General features: G+C 39.9%; 1 protein-coding gene across 5 annotated transcripts in view; it reads right to left on the bottom strand.

Moving 5' to 3' along the window:
* The window catches only part of KHDRBS3 (KH RNA binding domain containing, signal transduction associated 3), a 155,545-nt gene that overhangs the window by 45,278 nt on the left and 90,772 nt on the right, over positions 1–19,495 (bottom strand). For all 5 annotated transcript variants that reach the window (XR_004425026.1, XM_033126921.1, XM_033126924.1 and 2 more), the window contains one exon: positions 190–272. Coding sequence is in view for 4 of the 5 variants with exons in the window: in XM_033126921.1 (XP_032982812.1) it covers positions 190–272 (83 nt within the window). In the remaining variant the exon portion in view is untranslated. The remainder of the gene's footprint in view (positions 1–189; positions 273–19,495) is intronic.

The following is a 19,495-nucleotide window of genomic DNA, read 5'->3' as shown; positions in this document are numbered from 1 at the left end:
CTGGGAAGAGTAATACATGCTACTTGGTAGAACAGACAGTGTTGCTACAATTAAAGAAAACAAACAGCAAAGCAGACCAAGTCCAATTCCCCTCACTAGCTGATTATCATTATTCTTTTCCCAGAGTATATAAATACGGAAGGGCACAAATGTCTGTCATGGGGTCTGGTCATAAAGATTGACTCTTACCTTTGGGCTGGGGTGCTATAGCTGTTATCATAGGAATCGTAACTCTGTTCATCATAAGCAGTGCCATATCCATCATCATAGTCCTAAAATATAACAGAAGAATAAAAACATTCAGAGAAGTTTCTAGAAAGAAAGAAGCATTCTTGTTTTAGTGAATCTTTATTAATTCAGCTAGCACTTAACTATGTATCTAATTATAGTGTAAAGAAAAACATAAGAGTGACATCAGTGAAAATGATGGAGTAAGAACCTCCAAAAGCAAAATGCAAAGAGAAACTAGCAAAAACTGTCAGAATCAACATTTTTACAGTTCTGGAAATTAACCAACGGCTTGCAGAGATCTAGGGAGCATTTATTTAATAAAAAAAGAAAGAAAGAAAGAAAGAAAGGCAGAATACTGGTATGAACAGCAAGCTTTGCGATGTTTTAACTTGTTCTATTCTCACCGCTCAGTCCCAGGTGTGCATGAACCTTGAAATCCAACATCCACAATCACTATGGAAACCAGCAAACTAGAGGCCACTGGAAGGGGCAGAAAAGGGTGAGGCCATATAAAAACCCCACTCCCAGAGGGATGTCTTCATTTGACCTGACTTGGAGCTCATCCCGTGCAAAACCCTTTTTCTCTAGGGGTAGTTGAAAAAAATAATCAGAGGCAATTATTTACGATTTCTGCTACCTGAGGTAGTGGGGAAAAAAAAAACTAGAGCAAACAACAGGCTAATAAGAAAAAGTAGGGGAATGAGATGTCTATATGGCCTTTGAAAAGCTCTGACACGTTCCTGGGAATCTAAAAGAGTATGTGCGTGCACAGTGTCAGGTACATGCCCAGGAGACCTGAGAAGGCCCTGAGCTCTTTCGCTCGGCTGACCTGGAGGTTCAGTACAAGAAGGAAAGGCAAACCTAAGGCAGAGTTAGTTGTAGTTGACTGGCTCCAATAGACACCCATAGGCTCTAGACCAGGGGTGTCCAAACTTTTTTCAACATTTTTCACCAAGGGCCATATGCGGTAAAGTACACAAACAGCCGGGCCACTCACTCGAGGTGAAGTACGTATTGCCTCACCTGGTTTATTTAAGTACACTAAATATATTTTTGGAATTTGCTGCAGGCCAATAAAAAATGGATCGCGGGCCGCAGTTGGCCCACAGGCCGCAGTTTGGACACCCCTGGTCTGGACAAAGACTAGGATCTTCCCTGTCCAATCTTTAGCTGATCACTAAAGTAACAGAGAGGAGATGCTTAAGTGGCAACACGTGATAAATACAGACTTTACAAAATTAGTTTGAAAAAGTCACTGAACCAAAATGAAAAGAAAACAGAAATCCTGGGGAAAAAGGAGAATCTGGTTTTCACAGTTGACATACTATATGAAGCATCCTGTTTTAAACAACAACAGCAACAACAACAAAAAAGTGGCATGCAAAGAAAAATGAAAGTATGATCCATACACAAGGAAAAAAGGAATCGATAGCAGCTACCCATTAGGAATCTGAGACATTGGACTTACTAGGCAAAGTCTTTAAATCAATTATTTGAAATATGTTCAAGGAACTCAAGGATAACCTGTGTCTAAAGAACTAATGAAAAGTATGAGAACAATGCCTTACCAAATAAAGGATATTAATATAGGCATAGAAAATACTTTTTTTTAAATACAAAGAAATTCTTGAATTTCAAAGTTAAAAATTAAAAATCTACCAGAGAGCTCCAATAGCAGATATAACTAGATAGAAGAAAGAATCAGTGCTCCTGAAGATAGGAAAATTGATTATCCAGTCTGAGGAAGAGGGGGAAAAAAGAAGAAAATGAACAGCGTTTCAGAGACTCGTGGGACACCATTAAACATGAACATATACGTAATCAGATACCCACAAGGAGGGGAGAGAAAGGAGCAGAAAGATTATTTGAAGAAATAATGGCTAAAATCTTCCCAAAATCTTCCCAAATATGATGAAAAACTTTAATCTACACATCCAAGAAGCTCCACAAATCCAAGTAGGATAAACTCAAAGAAGCCCACATGGAGCTACAACATCTGCAAAATGTTGAAAGATAAAGAGAAAAAAAACAGCAAGAGAGAAAACACTTATCATTTGCAACAGATTCTCAATAAGACCAAAAGCTGATTTCTCAAGAGAGACCACGAAGGCCAGAGGACAATGGGATTCAATATTCCAAATGTCAGAATAAAAAGACTGTCAACTAAGGATTCTATATCCAGCAAAGTATCCTTCAAAAATGGAAAAAATATGATATTCCCAGGTAAACAAAAATGGACAGAATACATCAATAGCAGATATGTGCTACAAGAAATACTAAAAGGAGTTCTTCAGGTGAAGTAAAAGGTCATTAGACAGTAACTTGAATCTACATGAAAAAATAATGAACAGTGATACAGGTAGCTACTTAGGTAAATATAAAAGACAGAATAAATGTATTTTCTGTTGTAACTCTTTTTTCCTCCTATTTTACTTAAAAGACAACTGCATGAAGAAATAATTATAAATCTGTGTTGATGGGCACAGAATGTATAAAACTGTAATTTGTACAACAGTAACAACACAAAGGTAGGAAGGGGGTGAGAATGGACTTATAGAGAAGCAAAAATTTTGTGTACTGTTGACATTAACTTGTATAAATCTGCAAAAGACCAATATAAGCTAATATATAAATTGCAAGCTCCAGGGTAGGCTAAGAAAATATTTTATAATATAAAAAATGTAGAAAAAGAAATGACAATGGAATTAAAGCGGTCCAGTGAAAAATATCTGTTTACCACAAAAGGAGGTAGAAAGGTATAAAAAAGACATTAAGACATACAGAAAACAAATAGCAAAATGACAGATGTAAGTCCTACCTTATCAGTAATTATACCAAATATAAATCGATTAAACATACCAATTAAAAGGCAGAAATTGGCATCATGTTAAAAAAACATGATCCAACCATATGCTATCTACAAGACACACTTTAGATTCAAAGATAAAAAATAAGCTGAAAGAAAAAGGATAGAAGAAGATATACCATGGAAATACCAATCAAAAGAGAACTACCAGAGCTATACTAGTATCAGACAAACTAGACTTAAGATAAAAATTGATACCTGAGAAAAAAGGACATTTATTTACAGTAATAAAAGGGCCAATCTGTCAAGAAGATAAAATCATTATATAAATGTATGCCTATGTATAAACATTTATAACAACAGAGCTCAACATGCATGCAGCAAAAACTGAACTAAACGGAGAAATAGATAATTCAACAATAATATTTAGGGACTTCAAAGTCACACTTCCAATAATAATAATAAAAAACAAAACTAAAAAACATCAAAAAATAGAAGATTTAAACAACAATACTAACCAATTACACCTAAGAGACATTTACAAAATACTCTACCCAACAAAAGTAAGAATACATATTCTTCTCAATTACACATGGAACATTCTTCAGGATAGAACATATATCTATCTTCCCAACTCAAAATTTACTTCAAAGCTAAGTGATCAAAACAGTGAGGTACTAGCAGAGAGATACAGATCTAGAAAACCAGAACTGAGAATACAGAAATAAATCCTTACATTCATGGTCAATTGACTTTCAACAAGGATTCCAAGACAATTCAGTGGTAGACTGAAAAATCTTGTCAGTATATGTTGTGGGAATAAACGGATATCTACATGCAAAGGGATGAAGTTGGACTGTTACCTCACACCATATACACAAATTGGTACAAAATGCATCATACATCTAAGTATACAAGCTAAAATTACAAAACTCTAAGAAGAAAACATAGGTGCAAATCTTTGTGATCTTGGATTAGTTATTAGTTTCTTAGATATGCCAGCAAAAGCACAAACCACTAAAGAAAATATAGATTAAGTGGATTTCATCGAAATTTAAAACTTATGCATCAAAGGACACTAGTAAAAGACAATCCATAGGATGGGAGAAAACATTTGCAAATCACATATCTGATAATGGTCTAGTATTCAGGACATTTAAAGAACTCTTACAACTCAACAATAAAAAGGAAACCCAACAAGAGCAAAAGCCATCCTCCTACTTCTCCTGCAGACAGACTTCAAACTGAGTATGCTCTGCAGTTATGATAACACACACGCTATGGTTATTTTAAAAGTAGTGTAGAATTCAAAAAAAGTCCAGAAAAATAATCACTCTAGAAGAGCACATAGGTATGTTACTCAATGACATTTACATCTGTGGAAGTGTGAATCCTGCCCTAACACTGATTTCTCAGTTTCTGGGGTTAGTCGATTACATAGTGACTTTGGACTTACTGGTATTTAATATTTAAATGAGCTCAGAAATCACATCTAAGTATCTTGGAACATCAGTATTATCGATGCTAATCCATTTAATAATTACCACCAGACCTCTTGAAGTAAAGAAATGTGGTTAAGGGGTAAGAGAAAAGATCTAGACTTAGATGGGCTTCCATAATTCACAATCAGTGATTTTAGGCAGGCCCACTCACGTATCAGAATCTGCTTCTTTACCTGTAAAATGTGACTCCTTGTAAGTATCCTGAAGGGATGAGAAACGACATATACACATGTGTGTGTGTTTCCCAGCAAAATGGCTGACATTAAGAACTTTATGAAAGATAGCTTATATTATTAACTATTACAGTAAAACATTACCCACACACCTTCCTCCTAGATCTCTAAAATGATACACAACGAGGAACATCAAAAGCCATCACATGCAAAGGTATGAGCCCAGTGACTAGTTTCAATGTAATTACCTGATCCTCTTTTTTAAAGGGCACCTACTCAATTTTAGAGTACAATTTATTTGACTTAGGAGCACACAAGTATCTAAATAAGAAGTTAGACTGTGATGCTTTCAGTTTTGTAAAACAAATATTAATATGAAGAAATAGCACTGTCTTTGTAGGATTAAAGCTTATACAATTTATGAATGATGACCTCATTTTTTAAAATGATTTTTCACAAAGAAGAAACTGGGTATTTGTTGAAGAGCTATGTATTCAGTACTTGGGACACAAGACAGGACAGAATATAAAATGAATACTCATTAAATAGGGGCAGAGGAAGAATAAAAGTCAAGAACAGTTAGAATACAATATGCAAGCCACTGGGTTTCTCGCCGTTAACTAAAGGCGGTAACTAATTTGGTCTTCCAACGACTAATGCAAGGTCGGAGAAAGCTGTCAGACAAGATACAAATGAAAAAACAACCAAATAAAATTGAGATGATTTTAGTTATAAGTAGCATAATGCAGATATCACTAATAATTCTAGAAAATTAAGAAATTAAAGGAGCCACTGTTCCTAATGAAATAAGTAAACTTATTAAATTATAATAATTTAATAAAACAATAATTTTATTTTAATAAATTTTGTTAATTTTAATTTATAAATAATAATTGTATTTTATTTTAATAAAATAGTAATTTAATAATTTACACTGTGCCTGGCACACTGCTAGATCTCACAGATGGAGAAGGAGCGTCACAGCCTCGTGGCCTGAGGTGGCGTGGCAGGTGACACACAACTACAGGGAGAATGGTAATGACCAGGTCAAGTGCTGTGGCAAAGGTGGGCCTTCCAGGGGCATGGGATCGCCCGATAAGGGAAGGAAAAGCAGAGGGAAACTTCCCAGAAGTATCCATGTTAGATCTTAGTTTCATAAGCAGAGAAAAGCAAAAGCAGCTGGGAAAAATTCATCAAAGACAAAAATTAGGCAGAATGCACAGCAAGTTCAAAATGATGGCGCAGAGACCTGAGAATGCATCTCATCCCAGGAAGCACACAGCTTACTGGGGGTACACTGCTGGGTGCAAAGGGAGGACGGGGGAGCAATGACCCTGAGAAACCTGCAAACCAGATCCTGGATGACCCAGGTGAGGACGTGGATTTGGATTTAATTGGCATGGTCCACTCCGCGCTTTAGAACTTGTCTGGGGAACTGCGTCTGGAACAGAGAGGGTGAACCTGGAGGGTTAAACCTGCACCTAGGTCACTGCACTGCCTGTTCTTACCAGATGTGGGGCTCATGGTTTCTTCAGTAATTTGTGAGTGGCTTAAAAAGAATATGACTTTACGAAGCTACCAAGTGAAGAATCCTAGTTCTATGCTTATTTAAAGGAATCAAAATTGTAAATGACTGGAACTTTCTTAAATAACTGAAATGTTTTTAAGTACTATACTATTTTAACTCTACACTTAGATATGTCACTCATCCCTTGCTCGATTATTCTGTCAGATGTTACAATGCTAGCAATTTGAATTTTCAAATTGGTTAGGTTACTGAATTATTGACTTCCATATTTTTACATTAAAGATTTTAAAAGACTGAATTTGCAATTCTCACAGGATTTCCTTCACGATGATTTCACAGTTGGATTTGGTTTTGGAGGTGTACCCCTTCTTATCACAAGCATTATTTGTTCAATGGACAACACTTGAAGAATATATGGAAGAGGAAAATTGCGACAGGAGAAAAGGAGGAAAAGAGGAGCGTGACTGCAAATACATGTATAAGTTTCTGGGAGGAAATTCTTGTTGATCATCTGCTATTTTATTTCCAGGTAGGAGAAGAGGTTATTGGCTGAGAACAATGGGGGGAGTTAACTAGTAAGGGACTCAACAGATGGTTAACATGAAGGTTAGAGAGTGGCAAAGCTAGGTAAGGGCCTCTGAACACAAGGCTTTTCTGGCTGAGGGCAGGTGATCTGGGAGTTAGCAGCCCTCTTTTGTTTTTTTCCCCTTAACGCTCTTATCTGCCAGCATTCCCAACTACTGGTTGTTTTTCTTCTTCACATAATTTGACATTATGAAATTACTCTTTAGATTTTCCTGTGGCTAGAGAAGAAACTTTATAAACATAGTAACTGCATTATTTGCTACAAGTTAACATACAACTGAGTGGACTCCTAAGCCTAGTAAAGAAGAGGATGCTAGAGACTTAGTTCAAACACAGAGCGGAGCTTAGGATGCGAGTTTGCCAGAACCCGGGCCGCGAGCTCACCACCTCACTACCAGCGGGGCGGAGACGTTGAACGATTTTCTTCACACTTGAAATCTCTGGGTGTTTTCTCACATTTCTATATTTTCTCCCAGGGAATTCTACTTTGAGACATGGCCCCAGGGTACATGCCGGCCTCGCTTTTCTGCCCTGTGGCCTGTGCCTCAAATGCAACGATTATTTCAGGTCATGCGCTGCTCCCTACAAGTCTCTGTGCCGACACATACGGAACACAAATGCGTCTCCTCTTCTGGGACACACACAGGACCAGAGTGTATCATCCACCGCTATGCCAGCCCTGGACCTAAGCCACACACCTTGGATGCTGTACAGAAACGACTGGCATGACGAAGAGCATGGACTGTGCCACACTTATTCTTTTACACACTTCGTCACAGTGCCTGGGCACAGGGGGGACGAATCCACGTTCGTTCGATTGCTGGGCTGAAAGCCTCCAGAGGAAAAGCTTGCCACATCCCGCTTCCACTGTCCTGCTGTCACCTGCCCTGAGTGTGGGTAGCTCGTCTGGACACCTCCACAGCCATTCCTCAGAGGACCCCACGTGAGGAGACTGGGCAGTAGAAACTGGTTCATTCTAAGCAACCCACTCGGTTTCCTCTGGAAGAAGCCTGATAGGCCTCCCTTATGTTATTAAAATGCCCAGCAAAGATGTCATTATCCCCTCTGTTGCACTTTTAAAACAGGATCCTTACCTGTGAGTGAGGCGGTGGTGGATATACACATCGCCAATAAAATGCTAAGAAACCGTTTCTACACAAACCTCTGAAGGCACCTTTGTCTGCACCGTCAATGCCGCCAGCTTCGCCAGCCACTGTCCTTCCGCATGGACAGTACATCTCTATTTTTTAGCTCCTCAATCTCTGTCATATCTGCCCTTCCTCTACAGTCCCAAGGTGAGCGCATTACATTCACTCCGACATTCTCAGCCAGACTAGCACCCTCTCCTGACTCACTCCCCTGGCTTCTTACTAGTTCCTCATGGGAGCTTCCTCCCCAGTTATCCACTAAAGTGCACTTCTGAGCACCTTGCTGCCCTGCTTGCACACCTCTGCTGTCCACAACTCTCTGGGTTCCTAGGGGATAAGAGCACAGCCCTAAACCTCTCAGTCTTGCCCTTTGCAAGGTACCTGGGGACACTGCACCGCATGCTTCAGCATCCTGCTAGGGGCCATGAAGCAGCTTCTGATGCAGGCTGGAATTTCTCCACACATGTTCCCTGTGACCTCACCTTTTAGGTCTTCACCAGAAGACTTCAGGCTCAATTATCACGCCCTCCTTTGAGCTTCCGTAACAACTGATAACTTGCATCCACGGTGCCTGCAGTTACTTCCCCAGCTGCTTTCCCTAAGGGTGGGACCAGGCCTTGCCCTCTTGGATGCTCAATGCCTGGCACACAGGAGGCATGCAGTAATGTTTGCTGAATGGATGAATGCATGAATAGATGACAGAACTAATTAAAGAATAAGCGGCAGGAAACAGAGCATAGCTTCTTTAAGATGAATGCTAATCAATGAGACATCGTAGAATAAAATGCAGTATTTATTAAAACAGTACACGTTTTGATAATGAGACCTCACCTGAATTCTTTTGTCAAACATTACTTATCCGTCTTACGTTCCCCGCCCTCAGCAAGAAATTTCCCTTTAGAACCCTGCATATTCTGTTTCTGAAAGCCAGAGCAACGTTGTTAAGAACAATGAACAAAGATGCACAAGAAATAAATGTACTACATTAATACACATTCCTGCCTCATTAAAAAACACTTGCTAATTCATCACGCTACACCTCTGAGTTTTTGGTCTTTGATAAAGAAGATGTCTAAATCGAATTTAAGTGACAGGGTGACCTGGACACTTGAAAGACACTGGGGCTTCAGTAAGGGGAACCATTCTAACACAGGTAGAGAGTCTTCAATGGCCATTCCCGACCTACAAGCTCCAACCAACACATGGCCAAATACCAAAGAAATCTTGCTTTGAAAAGAAGAGATTTTCCAGAATAAAGGAAGCAGCATGACCTATTTAATTCTATTTCTGTCACAAGTAAAATCAAGCATAACATTTAAGCTGAGAAGAACCATTTTAAACAAACAGAAGAATTTACAAAAGACAGTGATTTTACAAAATAATGTTTCAGTTTTAGGTCCTTTTAAAAAGAGACAGTTACCCTACATAAACACCTCACTTTAATTAGGGTGCTATCTGGTCATTTCAAAATGCAAAAAGTTTTCATATATAACACTGTGTTAAAAGTTTACTTAAATCTAGTCTTAGAATGACTGTTTTGAGTTTATAAAACAAAGAGATTAGCTAAAAACAGGCTTTAGAGAAATTCATTTTTGGCTGGGGTTTGGAGTAATAACATCTTTGTCAAGTTCATCACCAAGGACACGAACACATCACAAGTTATTTTCTAATTAAAGACAAAACCACAGTATTACTGATCATTCTAAATAAAAATCATTTCCATAAGCACTTAAATAAAACATCATTAATTCAACAATCAAATCACACCCCCAGGTGTTTACTGATGGCTGTGACGAATACATTTGTGTCAGTCTTTGGATTCTGATGCCTGCGTTCAAATTCCAGCTCTGCCTCTTAGCAGCTGTGTGGCTTTGGGGAAGTCACCTAACCTCCTTGAACCCCCATTTGATAATATGCCAATGGGAATTATAATCCACATCTGGCTACTATTCCCAATGGTTGTGGGCAAATTAAGCGAAACAATGTATGAAAGCTGTTGTCTGGCACAGTTCTTGCCCAATAAAGACAGTTTCATTTTATTTAAAGATCTAGTCCATTTAACACTTTCATGCTATTAGGCCAGAGAAACACTCAGAGCTACTCAGGCTTTTGTCTTTTGTAGAATGTGATACATTCTTAAAACTGTCTAAACTGCAATGTCTGCATTTCCATGGTCGGCAAATACCGGTATTAACTACTGTGGTTTTTAGATACAGAAACGGCCGACCAAGGTTAGCGTTGATCCCATCCACATCCAAACACAGCTTTTAAAAACACGTCTGTGTCAATTATTCATAGAATGCCTTTTCTCTCTCAGTTTGTATCTGCGATAGAATTAGATTTGTTTGGATTTGACAAGGTGTTCAAAAATATAATAAAGGAAAATAAAATAACACACAAGTTAACCCAGAAACCCCACAAACAAGGGAAGGGAAAACTGTAAACAGAAAATAAAATTTAACCAACAATCCCACAAAGATGGGGAAAAGGGGGGATACGTAAATTTTATGAAGCCCATGTTATGTACATCACGCTAAATATTTTTCCATCAATTTTTCCACCTCCCCTGGGAAAGAAGCATGTTGAACACGGACTTTGTGCCAGGCACTCACTGTTCTAAGCAGATACATATGGAATAAACAGTGTTGTCCTCATGGGGCTGACATTCCAGTGGGGAAGCAGAAGGACAAACCAATCACATAGAAATACAGTCTGTAACACAGTCGGAGCGTGGGGGGCTTGAGATCTTAGAGTGGCCAGAGGGGTCCTTAGAGAAAAGAGACTGCACACAAACGTGAAAGGGCTGGCTGTATACATTTCGGAGGAGGGCATTTCAGGCAGGACGCACAGCAAGTACAAAGGTCATGAGAGGAGAGGTGACGGGAGGGAGCCAGCAAGAGAAGCACAGGAGCCAGATGACATGGGGCTTTGGGACTTAAGGGAAACGAGGTGGCTACTGGAGACCTCTGTGCCTCATGGGATTTCTCTGTTGCCCAGGTTTCTGTCTTTCTGCTTCACTGATCTAATTTCCAGTACACTAGCTCTTCCTTTATCGGTGTCTAATCTGCTGTTAAAACCATTTATTTAGTTCTTTTTTATATTTTTCAGTTCTAGAATACCTATGTTTTCTGCATTTTCCAGTTCTCTGTTTAAATCATCAAGCTTATCTTATCTGCTTAATCATCAATCTTATCCTTGACTATAACGAGCTTAGTTCAAGTTTGTCTGCTATCTGAATGTGTGGTCTGTTTCTACAGTTTTCTTAATTTCTTCTTATGGTGCCTCCTCGCATGCCTACAATTTTTGACTGAGTACTTGCAATTATAGAAGGAAAATTCCAGAAATAATTTAAGACCTATGCTGACACATTTCTCCAGGGAGAATTTATATTTGCTTTTCATCATATGTTTGATCTTTTTAGTCAAACAAAAAATAATGCACAGGAAGGTCCAAACCCTAAGTGCACAGCTTAGGGTATTTTCACCAAGTAAGCACAGCTCTGTAACCAGAACCCAGAACAAGAAAGGGACCATCAGCGGTCCCCCGGGAGCTCCCCTTTGGTGTCCTCCCCAAAGTACCCACTGGTCTGACTTCCAACAGGATCGGTGACACTTCCTTCCTTTTGAGCTTTCTATAAATGTGATCAGAGTAGCACCCACTTCACTTGATTACGCTGTGACTCGTCCGTGTCTCCTAAGAGTCCGCCCCTGTCAGTGCTTGAACATGTTAGTCTGTCTGATCAAACGACAACTTGCTTACGTACCGTACCCACTCTGGGGCCGGAAGACAGCGTGCTTCTCCCTAGTTTTGCCTGCATGGCCCTCCCGTGAGCCTTTTGGTGCAGCTGTACACGCACCTCTGTTGAGTAGTTCCCAGGAGCAGAATCGCTGGGGTGTGGCGGAGGCATGTGCTCAGCTTTAACAGGTGGCACCAAACATTTTTCCCGAAGTAGCTGTGCCAACTAACATTCCCGCAACAGCAGATGAGAATTCCGACTGAACCCCATTCCAGCAGCACTTGAATTTATACTTTTAATTTTAATCATTCTGGTGGGTGTGCACAGGACTGGGTGTTATGCTCTTCCTGTAGTAAAATCTGGAGCACTGTTAACAAGAGTCTGTTCTGAAAGAGCCACACTGGTAAACTGCAGAGTCAGGCTTCTGAGTCAACTATTAACATACTTCTGTGTCACTTTTTACATGCCAGGCACTATGTTAAAAAATACTTCCCATATGCTAATTTATCTAAACTTTATAACAAACTCATGTGATAAACCCTAATTATTTCCATTTACAGGTTAGGAGCTGAGACCAAGAGCAGTTAAGCAACTTACCTAAGGTCACACAGCAACTAAAGGCACAGTGAGGATCTGAAACCAGTCAGCCTGGCTCCTGACTTTGCTTGTAACCAGTGTGATATGTCGCCTGTCCCTATACACCTGAGAGTCCGGCCCTGCAGTGTAGTGGACTCCCCAGGATAACGCCACGCTGTGCGGACACGGCCAGATGGCCAGCGACCGGCCACTTACTCCACTGCCTCAGTCCTCACCCAGCCTGATACTGCTTTAGCCCTGACCTCAAGTATCTTTCAAGATTCCATGTCCTGTTATGTACCTCACACTCTGTTCTACCTATAAGCAAAGCGAACAGAATCAAAATAAAAGTATAAAGATGATAATATGCCGTGTCAATGACACACCACCCACAAACCTCGTCCGGCCGCCCCTGCACACACGGACACCGCCCCTATGTCAACGCCTGTACATATCACTGCAGTCTCCACGGAGAACCTTCCAGCTCCTCCTGCCTGAGTCCGCTAGGCCCCTCCCCTGTTTGGTTTAAACGCTGTCTCCTCTAGAAAGTCTTTCCACATCCCATCAAGCACTTAGCCTTTGTCCTTCCTGATTATTCTGTATATAAGTCAACTGCAGGTGTTCTTACTCTGAATAGTACTTGTGTTTTGTTTCCATATCAAGAAATCAAACATTGGTTACTTATTATATGCTGGACCCTGTGGATAAAAAGGCATGGCCCCTATCATCAATAATTTCAAATGTCATGGGAAACAAGGCAAATGAAGGAGTGATCAGGTTGCACTAAGTCCCCTAAACAGGCATGTGCACCCAGATCCCGATAACAGAGAAGGACCACCTGAAATACACAGGGGATTACGGAAGGACCCAGAGTGGGGACGGTGAGTATTCTTTCCGAGGCTCTGCTCTGTTTGAAGGCAATGGCTGAGTTCTATGAATGCTCATTAAATGCTCGAGGAAAACGCCAAAAATACTACGGCAGGTTCTCGTAGGAAAGAAATCCATTAGAAGAGAGAATTACCATCGGTTCTCAAGTTCCCCTCCCTGCCTCAGGCTCATTCGCCTGAGGGATATGACATGTCTGTCACATTGGCTCAGACATAACCACCTAGCTCAGCCACCTTGCATGGGCAGGCCTACTCAGGAAGGCAGTTTGCTTCCCCAGCTTTAATAACAGGGACTCGGAGACCTCCACTCCCTTAATAAACCACTTTGCTTGGTTATTTTGTTTAAAGTAAGGCGAAGGGACACACACACACACACACACACACACACACACACACAGAGAGAAAAACTCCATATTCATAAATTTAAAATCTGAAATTATTTCCTCAAGTTTTACATTTCTAAAGTAGGTCAATCTTTCAAGCATCTAGAAAAGAGAATGACTTGTGAAGCGCCTGATAGACATTTCAAGGAAATTGCACACGGCACTTATTTTTGCTTCTGGTAAAATGGATGTAAAAAATTATAGAACCTTCATCTTTTTATCTAAAATAAAAAGGTGTCCCTAGGCTTTTCAATTCATATTTAAAATGCATTTTCATAAATAACCTTTCCACAATCTGTACTCTGTTTTAATTTAATTTCTCACTATGGAAAACAAGATAATTGAAGCAGTTTAGAGATTAGTTAACTGTCAAAAAATTATGCCAGTAGTCGCTGTGTTGGGAAATTCTGCCATCAGTACGGCCCTTATCTGCACTAAATCCCCAAACTCGTCATGTAATTAAAACTTCAGGTGAGCTCTCAAAAGGAGAAGTATGACTTCACTGAATCTTTAAGCGACATCTAGATTGAAGAATTGCACGTCCATTTAAAAAACATATTTGGTTTTCCCTAAAGGCCATCCCTGATGTTCCTAGTTGTCAGAATTTCAGAAGAGTTCATTCTTATGCCAAAGGAGGAAGTGGTGGTCCCTGTACCGCCATGTTACAGACGAGGATACCACTTAGAGCAACAGTAGCATCGCTTTTACAGCAAGTTTCATTTTTTGTAGCTTTACTGAGCCATGATGCAAAAGAACAGGCAGAAAAGACATGCAGAACCCAAGGTTTAGATTTCTGCTCCTGTTCTAAATTATCTCTTTGACTCTTCGAAACTGGATTAAGTTAAGCAATGGTGGCTGTCCTATGAGGAAATACCCTACAGTAGTTGCAGAAGGATTGGTAAAACCAGTCACCCTTAATCATGTGCCTCTTGCTCTAAGTTTGTATGTATAGCAGCCTCTATGTCTGAAGTGATTAAATAATTGTTCCCATTCATTTGTCAGTTTCTCCGTTTGCAAATACAGGGTTTTGAATTTGTTGAAACTGACTTGTCCTTGTAACACTGGGTCTTGGTTAAGAACATGGGGCCTGGAGCCAGATCCATGGGATCCGGGCTTTGAACGCTAGCTCTGCCTCAGTCAGCCACGTGACTCTGAAAAGTGTACTGATCTCACGGTGTTACTTTCAAGTTGTAATAGATCTGTGTAAAGAGCTGAGAAAAGTGTTTGTGAGGAAGTCCCCAGGTCACAAATTTTTAGGTCACAAAGCACCACCAAACTTCTAAAGAAAGACTCAAAACACTTCTAAAAGTCAACACTGAAATAAATTTGAGCTATGCATACATTGAAGGAAGATTCATAAAAACAAGTAAGAGAATGCGTTTCCATTCCCCTCATTCCAGTTCAAGGTCACGGTGGACGGTGCCTGACCCGGCAGCTCAGGGTGCAAGGGGGGCTCCCGTCCTGGAGAGGACGTCCTTCCATAGCAGGGGTCATACACCCACACACCCACACACACTCAGACCGGGAACAGTTAGACACAATTCACCTCACGTGCACATCTTTGGGGGGTGGGGGGACATTCGAGCACCCCAGGAAAACCCACCCAATGTAGGGAGGATGTGCAATCCCACAGACAGTGGCCCCGGACAGATTTTTTTTTTTTCTTTCCATGAACATTAAAAGGAAATGACCTTGAACAAAAAAACATTATTCGAAGACCTGTTGTAACTGAAAAAGCTTTCATATTCTGATGAACTTGTATGACTTCATCTAGAATGCCCTAACACTTGTACTTATGTTTAAAGGTGATTAAATCATCAGCTCAGCCTCAAAAGCTTAGAATCATTACACAACATTATGATATCAAGGGATATTAGTGAATGGTAAATACTCCTATGAATAGATGGCTGATGCAGTCATAATTAAATGAGTTAGAAAATAATATGATTCGAATTTCTAAGACAATTTGAGTTCACACATCTTGAATAGTAAGTGCGCATTTTTTAAATAAATAGCATTTTTTAAAACAGTTTTCAAAACTTGTTAGAATTCAAAAGATTCACACCCAATCATTTTAGCTTGTTTCCTCTCATTAAAATGTTTGTTTTATTTATTCTGTGACTTTCTTTTTAATATCAAGGTTTCAACTTGATGAAAATAAAGTTTCTTATTAGAAAAATCATTTTTAGGCTGATAGGGGAAACTGAGTAAGTTTCAGAAAACCTCAATCCATTATCACGTTTTCAAGTTGGAAATGAGACTAGGACAACATATGGTCTAACCCACTGATGTGTCAGGTAAAGTGCCATTATCTCCGTTTTGCTCATTTAGAAATTAAGGCCCAAACAGGTTAAATAATTTACACAAAAAAGAAATAGGTGGTGATATTGACAAGAAGTGGGATCAGAAACCACGTATTATGCCTCTCAGAATAATACTCTCTTTACTAATTTGTATTGCCTTTCATATTTATTAGGTCCCTGAATGAGCCATATTATGTCTGCGAAACTTGGCTGAAGATCCCTAATATTATTTCAATACGGTTAACAACAGTGCACATGAAACATGGAAGGACAGAATTAGTTAGGCCACCCTCCGCATGTTTATGTAGTATCTCCAAAATGTCAGGCCCTGTGAGAGGCGCTGGGAAAACTAAGAATTAAGTAAAAAGAGACATAGTTCCTGCCCTAAAGGAATCCACAGTCCACTGGGGACAAAGACAAGTGAGTGGACGTAGAGGTAGGTACCAAGTGTGCCAAAGATGCAACTAGCCATGCCTGATTTGGGCCAGGAAGGCTTCCCGCTGAAAGGATCGATGGTAGAAAGAGCTGGCGTGGACAAAACAAAAGAGGCATTTGAAGAGAACCAACAGCACGTGTAAAGGGACACGGGGTTCACTCCCTGGTGTGTTTAAGGAACTGCAATCGGTGCTGATGGAATGTAGAGTGATAAAGTGTGGAGACGGAGGCTCAGGAGACGGCAGAACAGTCATGAAGATCTTCAGAGGTCACGTAGAAGAATCTCAACTTTACCCTGAAGAGACTGAGATCCTTCTAAAAGTCCACACTGAGTTCTTCTGTTCTGGGGCTCAAGGGGGTGGGGACAGTAGCATTATCAGACATTAGACACCAGAATGTGAATAATACACTATTTAAGGGAAGGAACCCGGGCTAAAGTCTGACTAAAAGTAGAAGTGTGACTAAGTAGGCTATGGCAATTTTCTGTATGTCTGCCCATCCATCCATCCATCCACCCATCCATCCATCCACGCATCCATCCATCCATTCATCTAAACAACCTGTACTTATTAAATGACTACTGTATGATAAGTGGTAGGAATGAAAGTAAACACAGATTTAAAGTTAGGGAGGCGTCAGACACAAAAACAAATATACAAACAAATAACTGCAAACTGCGACAAGTACAGGGGCTATGAGGATATGATCAGAGCCACAACTTGAACACTGGGAGGTGGGTGAGAATGTTTCCTGAGGACAAGCATCATAACTGCTGCAGTTACAATGCAGCTGAAGTGGAGATGCAACTTACTTATGAAGCAGTGAGAAGATGTGGGCTACTGTTTGAATACATGGAATGAAGATGAATGACTGAGACCCTGGGAGCCTGGGATGTGGCAGTCCCATTCACCTTAAGGGAGAGAATGAGGCCCTCTGTGCCGGCTTGATCCACAGCTTTCACAGGCCCGCAGGGCATTTAGGGAGAGATGAACACAGGAAGGTGATACCAGAGAGCTCAGACAGGGATTTAGATCTCATAGTTATTAACATATGTTAGGTGAAATGATGAAAACGAACACGATTTTTCAGAGATAGCAAATAAAACTACCATACTGACTGAGGAGCATGCATCTATTCAGATTGCATGGGCTTTTAGTGTGTGGAGTCGAAAGCAATTTATCAAATACGGTTTTACTTTTGAAATTCATATGTAAATTGGGCTCTGCCAGGAAGCATCAAACATGTCTTTCTGTGTAATTACACCAACATTTTGAATTGTTAAAGTGCTCTCATTGACTGCAGCCTGGGTTACACTGACTAATTTGTCAGTTACTTAATTATTTGTTCATAAAGTAATGAATCGATGTCATTTTGGGAAAGAGGTACTTCTTGTTCTCAAAAAAGAAATGAAAAGTACTATAATTATGTCTAATTTTTCTAAGATAAAAATGGAAAAGGTCCCGATTTGTACTCAAATGGTTGAAAACACATCACTATCTCTTTTCATTTTTGGAAGGAAGCTCATCATGCTGAATTGCTTTGTTTTCTTAGAGTTATTCTTAAAAGATAAGAATTCATGGAAAGAACGAGTAGGTCTCACCAAGGGTGAGCCTATTCTACTCAAATAGCTACTGCGTATGTCGTATGTCCCCTTATAATAACGATCTTCTCAGAATGAAAAAGATTCATTTACTAACTGGGGTTCTTCTCCATGACACACACACAGAGAATATTGTGCGACAGTGACTCGAGGAAGACAGCTGGCTCAGACGACGTCATAAATGATCACACACCTTTACAACTCACCTCGAGAAAAATTAGCCAAATTTCAAGAGGCACGTTTTGACAAGAAAATACCTGCAAATTATCAGGCTTTCTCACTTGAGCTAAGAAAGTACATTCTTACAATGAACATACAACAACAATTTACTAAAAATAATTTTAATGTATACCATTAATTTTATTCTTGGGCCTAAAACTATATTAGAATACTTTCATTTTAATGCACACAATCTGAAGAATATTGAGTACCTTAAGGACTGAAATATGTTACTTTCTCAAAAAAATGCAGGAGTTGTGGCAGGATTTAAAAGAATAGGATTTATCCCATTTTTTTTGTTTAAATAGGCAACTGATATGATTTCTTTTCATTTCTCATTCTGGAAATAATGGCCTCAGGTACTAAATGTTAAAGGAAAGCTAAAATGAAAAGTAAATCGAATTGGTTCTATATAACCAAACAACTTCTACAGAAATAAAACCTTTATCACTATGAATGTATTTCAAGATCTTTAAAAATTATATTTCTGAGTTCCAAAGGAATGACAAGTCTTTTTAAAAGACAGAGATGCTCTGAAATCCTTAAAATAGTGAAAATACTATTTTTATTTTTGCCAATAAATGTGATATTAGTGCTCTGTTTATTATATTGTTTAAATCTTAACCTCATCCCATTCTTCTTAACCGTTCTCAATTTCCACTTACCCACTGAAGGTAGCTTGAAAGCAGAGAATTATTGAATCGCCAGGGACCTGAGAGGTTACTTAACGCAGAGCGCTGCTACCTGCCAGCGCTCCTGACGAGGGCAATACCTGCTGCGTTCTCTCCAAGGATAGAGAGCTTATCATCCCAGCTAGCAGAGCACTGGGGATTTTGTTGTTTTTAATAAAGCACTGTTTGTTCAAGAGAGAACACAGGCCTGGAATTTTGAATCTCCCGTCTGCTCCTTCTTCATCACCCATGAGACTTTAGGCAAGACACTGACTTCCCCAGCCCTCAGCTGCAATGGTACAGTAGGATCATGATACCTGTTGTACCATGTGGCTGGGAGAACGTGACGTAACATAGAGGAGAGGGCCTTGTGGAGAGGAGCTTCTCATGCAATAGTATGTCCTTCTCAACAGTCCATTCGTATACTGAGATGAGACTGACAACCGGTTTCTCTGTGTCCTTCGGGAGCTGCACAGGATCAGTCTTTGATCTCTGTAACAACCTGAAACTGCCCTTGGAGCGCTAGCAGGCAAGGCAAACTAAGGCAAGACACTTTTTCAAATGCCAACTATCCTACTTCTTCCCACCGGACGGTTCCAGTAATGATGGCTTGGAAAAGATGCAGGGTGACCTTCACCAGTAAAACTGACCCAGTCTCCGTGCAGGGAGGTCCAGTCCAGGAAACATTCACTAGATGCTTACAATGTGCCAA

Source organism: Rhinolophus ferrumequinum, chromosome 14 (assembly GCF_004115265.2).
Source record: "Rhinolophus ferrumequinum isolate MPI-CBG mRhiFer1 chromosome 14, mRhiFer1_v1.p, whole genome shotgun sequence".
Lineage (NCBI taxonomy): Eukaryota > Metazoa > Chordata > Mammalia > Chiroptera > Rhinolophidae > Rhinolophus > Rhinolophus ferrumequinum.
The sequence above is the reverse complement of the archived record's forward strand: the minus strand, read 5'-3'. Positions and strand labels throughout refer to the sequence as shown.